The 8,235-nt window shown below is 41.9% G+C and overlaps 1 protein-coding gene across 2 annotated transcripts in view; it reads right to left on the reverse strand.

Annotated features, from left to right (window-relative positions):
• CRHR2 (corticotropin releasing hormone receptor 2) overlaps window positions 1-8,235 on the reverse strand; it is a 131,902-nt gene that overhangs the window by 20,682 nt on the left and 102,985 nt on the right. For both annotated transcript variants that reach the window (XM_090143222.1, XM_031607844.2), the window contains exon 9: window positions 8,142-8,214. In XM_090143222.1, the coding sequence (XP_089999348.1) occupies window positions 8,142-8,214 (73 nt within the window). The remainder of the gene's footprint in view (window positions 1-8,141; window positions 8,215-8,235) is intronic.

Consider the following 8,235-nt stretch of genomic DNA (forward strand, 5'->3'; position numbering starts at 1 on the left):
GCTGTAATGTCTTCTTTTGGCATGCAGCAAAGCGATAGAAAATGCATTCTGATCAGGAATAATGAGATGTGATTAAGAGGAGCAAGACATAATACAGTGGATGGTTGGGATGATCAATGGATGAGTCTTTCTAGGACAGCAGTGAAAGACCAATGCTTTGGGCAAGCACAGCAGGACTGTGCTTCTTGAAGCTGTGCATCTTGAAGACTGTGTGAGATAGCATGGAGTTTTGGTGGGGAAAAGAGAAGGTGGTAGATGAATGGCTAATTCCCTACCTAATGTCTGTGTTACACATGAGCAAACAGAGCCCTGTCTTTGTCCATGCTTTGACTTAACATCATATCCAACTCCAGCTGCAGTCAGGACACCAGCTACTGCTAGAGCAATAGCTCATATACCTCAGAATCACAGAATCACAGAGTCACTAAGGTTGGAAAAGACCTATAAGATCATTCAGTCCAACCATCCACCTATCACCAATGGTTCTCGCTAAACCATATCCCTCAACACAACATCCAAACGTTCCTTGAACACCTTCAGAGAAGGGGACTCCACCACCTCCCTGGTGGTCAGGCCCATTACAGTGCCTGACCACCCTTTCAGAGAAGTAGTATTTCCTAATATCCAGCCTGAATCTTCCCTGGCGCAGCTTGAAACCATTCCCTCTAGTCCTATCACCAGTTACACGAGAGAAGAGATACATGAGATGCGCAGTGCCTTTTTACCAATCTTATAGCCCCCATCTGTGATCCTCACACTATTCTTCCAGGACACCTGTCTCCCCTGAAATATGTCATATTCAAAATATTTTGTTAAAGAAAAACACTGTAGGACTCTTAAAAGTCAAGACACCCACCATGGGATCTCTAGTCACGTAACTCAACAAAGCTTCTCTCTAGCTGTTTCATTTGGCAAACCAGGAACATACTGAATGTTGTAACACCAGGAAATAAACATAGTAGTCAAAAGAACAATGGCACACAAACAAAAAAAAATCAATAGGAAAACTAAAGTCACTAGTTTTTTAGAAAAAGCAAAAATGAAATGCATGAAGATGCATTAATAGATGTAGTATTTCTTTTCATCCTGACTTGGATGGAACCATATAATAGAATCATAGAATGGCCTGGGTTGAAAAAGACCACAGTGATCATCCAGTTCCAACCCCCTGCTATGTGCAGGGTTACCAACCAGCAGACCAGGCTGCCCAGAGCCACATCCAGCCTGGCCTTGAATGCCTCCAGGGATGGGGCATCCACAACTCCTTGGGCAACCTGTTCTGGTGCATCACCACCCTCTGAGTGAAAAACTTCCTCCTCATATCCAACCCAAACTTCCCCTGTCTCACTTTAAAACCATTCCCCCTTGTCCTACCTCTTCTAATGATAGCCCCTCAACAACCAAATCACCCCCCATCACACTAGAGATGACCAAAATGATATGACAGCCTAAAACACTGGCATATTGCTGTGAATATTCACCTGCCAGTTGCTCAGGCTGCAGAGACTCAAGGTGTTATCTGAACAGACTCAAGAGAGTCTTTCTTCAAAGGGTAACCATCCAACACAGATGATGAAATGTGATTTCCCATCTTGAAAGGATGCTGAATACAAGGAGACACCTGACAGGATGAATTTCAGATAGATTTTTCTATTTTTCAACTGCTTCTGGTTAAGTTTATCAGCTGTAGAACGTGTCTCACAAACAGAATTAGAAATTATAGAAAGAGACTCTGTGAGAGTGGATGCAGTGTTGTACGCATTGATTTTTGCTCCTGACGACACAACTGACTCTAGAGCTGCAGAGCTTAAACATCAGGAAGAAAGAAATAGCAGTAATGACAGAATTGGTGACAAATTCTTGATGTCATCCAATCAAATTAGCATTTTATCTCCATCTTAAGGGTGTGTAGCTCTGAGAGCATGCTTGCAAACCAGTGAAAATGATGATAAATGTCTTGTAAGAGAAACTCAGATATGTCACAAGTTTGCAAGGCATGAACTACAATCATCCTAGCATTGGAAGAACTAGAAATATGTAGAGAGAAGGAAATTTTAAAAAAAATCAATAGGAAAACTAATCAGCAATCCAGGGGCTGAGAAAAAACGTACACTAGTCAGTAAGAAGAAAGGAAAAAGAAAGACAGATCAGTAATAATAAAAATAGAAGAAAAATTCTCAGTCTCAGAACACGACGTTGAATTGCAAGCAGAAGTGAGAAAAGTCAATGGAAAGTGATAAAATATTCAGAGAAGCAATTATATTAGTAATAAAGACATTTGTGAAGAACTAGGAGATGCTTTTCAAAGAAAGAAAACATGAAATGCATACAGATGCATACATAGGTGCAGTGCTTCTGCAATTAAAGTGATAAACTAAGACAGAGGATGGGAAAAAATATTGAGTCAAATCAAACAGCTACTATGAACTGTTGTATTGAAACATCTTTGGCACCAGTGGGAAATATTCTCTCAAGTAAATTGTTTAAATTGTTACTATTCCTTTACTTCTATTGGAAGATGTATGTCATGAACTTGGTTATTCTAGCTTAGATAAATTAGTGGTAATATACAATCATTTGGTAATTGGTGGCAATTGCAACCATTAAAGGGGAGGAATGACTTGGTTTGTGAAGTCCTCTGAAAGAGTGAGGATGGAGACATGGGAGATCCTACTGGCAGTCAGGTTCTGGAAGGAACTCAGCATTCCTCCAAAGGCTCCTTTGGAAATCTGGCTAAGTTTGGATGGAATAGCATCACATAAAAAATACAAGAATGAAAATGCAGGAATGTATAATCTGTTTTCCTCAATGGAGAGAGGCCAGCAGTGGATTTATGCTATTTGGTGCAGACCTACAAAAGGGAACGAGGAGCAGGCTGACAGGATATTAAGCTACTCAGGATAGCAAAAATAAAAGCTGATTGCAAAGAGTTGTACAGGGACTCACACTATGAAGTGAATCGTGACACAAGAAACCACATGACATAAAGTTAAATGCAATGGGGAAGTAAAGCAATCTTAACTTTATATGAAGAATTATGAGCTCTGGGTATTTTAATTAAAGAAAGAAATGAGCTAATTCCCTGAAAATCTCATCTCAGTTCCCTGTGGCACTCAAGAAAAGAAACAAAACTTGTTTGGAATTAGAAAGAAAGAAAATAAACCAGAGATGATGCTGCTACAAAAATCCATTGGCGTGGTTGAGTACTGTGGCAAACTTTGATCACAGCCCCAAAAATCACAGCATGGCTGGGGTTGGAGGGGACCCTAAAGTCCACCCAGTCCCAGCCCCTGCCTTAGGCTGATTGCCTCTCATCAGACCAAGTTACTCAAGCCCATCCAGCCTGGCCTGGGGTACCTCCAGGGATGGGCACCCACAGCTCTCTGGGCACCAATGCCAGTGCCTCACCAACTTCATAGGAGCAAATTTCTTCCTAATGCCCAATCTAAATCTACCTTCTGTTCGTTTTAAACCCTTCCCCCTTGTCCTGTCACTACACCCCCTGACAAAGCTCGCTTTCCTGTAGGCTCCTTTAAGTACTGCAAGGCTGCTATAAGGCATCTGCAGAGCCTTCTCTTCTCCAGGTTGAACAGCCCCAGCTTTCTCAACACCAAATGCTAAATCACTGCTAATTAGCACATCACAAAGACCGCACGTCAGCTGTTTCCTGGTCAAGATCATTCTAAGGGTGAGCCCATTTTCGTAAGGGTGTTTCATTCTTCTACAGCATCCAGGGATCTCAGAGCACATTATGAAGGAAGAGAAGCATCGTTAAGTTTGCTTTATGGCTGGAGAATCTGAGACCTAGAGCAGCAATATCGTTTCATCAAAAGCAAATAGCTGTTGAAGTTGAATGTAACGTTTGAAAAGATCCTAAATATTTGAAACGCCTGTTTGAAAAGCTGAAAATGTAGCTCAGAGAAACATCACAGTGTGCTTCACATCTGGGGTCAGTTCACAACAGCCGTTAATGAGAAAAAATGCAGCTCAGTTAGCCCATCCCTGGAGCCTGTTTGCTGAGGTTCTTCCTCCAGTCTTGCTGTGTTTTCATGATTCACCAGCTGTTCGACAGGAATTACATTTAAAATTGCATGTAAGTAATGCATTTTTCTTAATAAATTCATGCTGACATTCAATTCCCTGGCATGCATTTCCAGCCCTTTGCCCCTTCTTTACTTTCTGACAGGGATGTACGATGAAAACTGGGTTATGCCATTCTGAGGAAAGATATCATAGTAATAACACTAAAAAATAACAATTAAAAAAACCCCACTATTTTGATCAGAAAATAAGCAACCATGTCATCTCCTAGTTTTATCAGAAATTGAATCTCAGAGCATTCGGTGCACTGAATGGTTCAGTCTCTCCTGGGATGTGTTGAAGCCAATGTGCACTCAGGAATTAAACAATGGAGAATGACTAAGGACATTTTCTACTTCACAATCTTTGTCACAGGTTCCTAGGATCAGAATTCATACCCAGCTTCCTTTGTCTCTGAAACTGTTTTAATGCAGGTCAATGTTCAAGTTTTTTTTCTAAAGAAATCAATCAAACAAATGCCTTCTGCATTGTTCAAAGTCCTCATACACTGAGACATAACAAAGTAATATGGTTTAACGATGAACTTCAGGACAGTCATCATGATCAAAAAGGCTTTATTCTCAGCCAACCTAAATTTTCCCCAGTAACGATCAGATCTGTTCCTTGGTGTTACGCTTTCTTGGACCGCAGCAGTCCAGAGCATAGAGACAAATGAGAGATCAAAACCAGTGGAAATAACATTTGACAGGTGAAATCCCATCTTTGAAAGAGGCTCAGAATCTTTAAAAGCACTTTTCATCCCTCTGGAACTGAGAATACTTATCAACTCCAGCCATATTGTACTGAAGGACATGGTTTGGTGGGAAATATTGGTGGTAGGTTGGACTGGATGATCTTGGAGGTCTTTTCCAACCTTGGTGATTCTATGATTCTGTATTGCCATGGGCTGGTATAATGATCCCTCCTGAAGAATACGATTCTGGTTTTGCCTAACAAGTGACCAGAATTCAGCTGAGTTGTACTCTGGGCATTTGGCTCTCAACTAACCGAGAAATACAATTATCTGCATTAGTTAAAGCTTCCTTCTCTGTGGGTGAAGCCAATTTTAATGGCTCCAGGCTGAGTGCTTGCACATGGACATACAGCTTAACGGAATTTTAAGACTGAGTCCTCATTTGGAAATAATATTGATTTCTTCTAGTAGCATTTATAGCTCCTTATCTTCCCAGCTGTGCACTAGGATGCCTCTCTCACAGAATCAATCCTGGATGTCCTTTGGTAAAATATGAAGCTCAGCCTACCCAACACTTTTAATTCTTCATTAGATCAAATCCAACCCGCAGCTGTAACTGAACGAGGTCAGGGGCAGAGCTGTGTTGTTTTTAAAATCTTTGTGCCCTCCATTTCTAATGGCCACTTTTCAATTACAGCAGGCAGCTGGATGCATTGCTTTTCTCCCATCTATGATAAGGCAGAGGAAGAGGTAACATGTTTGACTGTGTTCCCATGGTTCACGGCAGACACTAAATTTCAGTGGTTTCATTTCAGTACTTCTCACAGCACCCTTAAAAGGGTCAGGAACACCAATAACACTAAGTGGGGTGCATCCAAAGCAGGGTGGTCAGCAGGGTGAGGTAGGGGATCCTGCCCCTCTGCTCTGTGCTGTGAGAGCTCACCTGGAGCACTGCACCCAGATGTGGAGTCCTCAGTACAGGAGAGATGTGGACCTGTTGGAGTGTGTCCAGAGAAGGGCCACAAAAATGATCCCAGGGATGGAACACCTCCCTACAAGGATAGGCTGAGAGAGATGGGGCTCTGCAGCCTGAGAAGGGAAGGCCCCAGGGAGACCTGAGAGCGACCTGTCAGTATTGAAAGGGGGGATGTGAGAAAGTAGACAGACTCTTCAGCTGGGTCTGTTGTGATAGGACAAAGGAAAATGGTTTCAAACTAAAAGAGGAGTGATTTACATTGCTTAAGGAAGAAGTTAATTACAGTAAGGGTGGTGAGGAACACAGGTTGCCCAGAGAGGTGGTAGATGCCCCATCCCTGCAGACACACAAGGTCAGGCTGGACGGGGCTCTGAGCACCTGATGGAGCTGTGGGTGTCCCTGTTCATTGCAGAGAAGTTGGACTACATGACCTTTAAAGGACCCTTCCAGCTCAAAAGATTCTTCAATTCTAAGTGATGCTTGAATCGTTATGTACAGTTTAACTTGCATAACAAGCACAACATGAGCCTGTCAGCTTGCTTTAACACATTGTAAAGCCACTCATCCTTAATTACAAACACAAGACTTAACAGTTATTTAAAGAAAAGCCAAAAACCACAACACATTTTGGTAATCAGGGCTGTGCTGTAACACAAGTTTTCAGATTCACCTTTCAGAATACATTTGCAGAGTGCTCCTTCCCCCACTCTGCAGTGCTTTCTGATGGGAGGAAGCATGAGGAAAACAAAGAAAGGGCTTTACCCTGCTGCTCCCCACCCCACTGTACAATTACTGTTGATGGCTTATTAGTGCTTTAACTAGAACTCAAATGCAAGGCAATGTGGAATGGTTTAATAGGTCAGTTAGTCAGTTGGTTGGTCACTAACTTGCTAGCTATGGGGTATGCTCAGGACTTGGTTTGGTTACTGGTTTGGTTTATAGGGTTTTAAGGGCTGCTCTAAATTACAGGCAGAGAAAATGGTCTGTGGACCACGAACAGAGCCTTCAACTGTTCTTCCATTTGTCATTCCTCCCTGGTGTCATTATGCAGAATGGCCTATTTGGGGAAGAAAAAGTTATTCTTATGATGCTGATCTACCTATGGTATCCACCAGCAGTGACATGCAAGGATTTTACAGATCTCGTGGATTTCTAGAGAGACACAAAGGATCTATGGTAGATGTTTTGAATACTGCAGGATTGCTAACTTGCATTACTTAAATAGGGTTTGTATGTGAGTTGGTCTCTGTATCAGTGAGTTCACTTACAATTATATTGCGTGTCACCCAAATCCATTTCTCACTGTAAAATGTAAAGAATTTTTACATAAAACCAGACCTTCTTTCTCTTTCCAGTTAATGCAGTGTGATCTATTTGCCTCATCTTAACAATTAATTCAGCAATTAACTTTCCTACATCCAGGTTAGGAAACATTTAGATTAGTAGCTGGCATCCTAGGCAACAGAGAAGTTCATGCAGAATCACATGAAAAGCACAGACCTGACAAGGTGAGAACTCAAGGCTTAGCTTTGAAAAAGCTTCTTAGCCTTGAAAAAGCTCTGAGGCATTTATACCCACTCCATGGTGGCTGGAGCAGCATTAAGGACAGTTACAGCCCTTTTTGGTGCCCTAAATGAAAGGGAATCCATTGAATCTGGAAACATTGCCAGGACACCTGTCTTCTTCCCATCTGGCTCTTACTGCAGAGTGGTAGAAGAAGATTGGCTTTTTTTGGTATTGTCCTTTCTATTAAGGTTGATCTTGCCCATCCACACAAAGTACATTCTGGGAAAGCCTCTCTGTGTTTATGCTGAAGGTCCAAAACAGTTTCTGAATAAGTTTCCTACATTCTCTGCCTGCTGTTGGTTGGCACAGGGGACAGAGCTCTGGCTACACAGATGAACAGCCTGTTCATTGTGTGCAGCTCTGAGAAGGAAAGCTAAAGTGCCAAGGCCTACAGATAAATACCCTGCAATAATGGGGATAGAGGAGATGCAGATGACTACACAAGGAAATGCAATTCCTTACCACAACTGCTACTTTTTTTTACTCAGTGTGCAGGATGGAAGTGATCTAGTTCTCAAGAGCCTCAAGTGGAAAAGCAGATGTTATCTCATGCTTACTGTTTTTGAATGTGCTTCCTTGCTACATCTCAAAAGATTCTACAAAGGAAGGCAAACAGCATTACAAAGGAAGGAGAGAAGAACCCCTAAGGTCAAGGAAACAACCAAAAACAGGTCACAGCAATTTCTGACCTGCAGCTTCACCTTGTTTGTGTCTTATTGTATTTGAAAGTACAAGTCACAGGAAAGTACAAGAAACATCACAGGTGCTTATGAAATGTCCCTCAATGGAAGATGGCAGTGTCCTTCCACACACATAAATCCTTACCAGAAGAACAAGAATCACTGGCCCTTGATATATGTAGTCGATATATTTCCCTGGTTCTTTTCCAAACCAGCATCTGTAAGAAACAAAACAAATG

This window comes from Phasianus colchicus, chromosome 6 (genome assembly GCF_987193195.1).
Source record: "Phasianus colchicus chromosome 6, bPhaCol1.hap1.1, whole genome shotgun sequence".
Classification (NCBI taxonomy): domain Eukaryota; kingdom Metazoa; phylum Chordata; class Aves; order Galliformes; family Phasianidae; genus Phasianus; species Phasianus colchicus.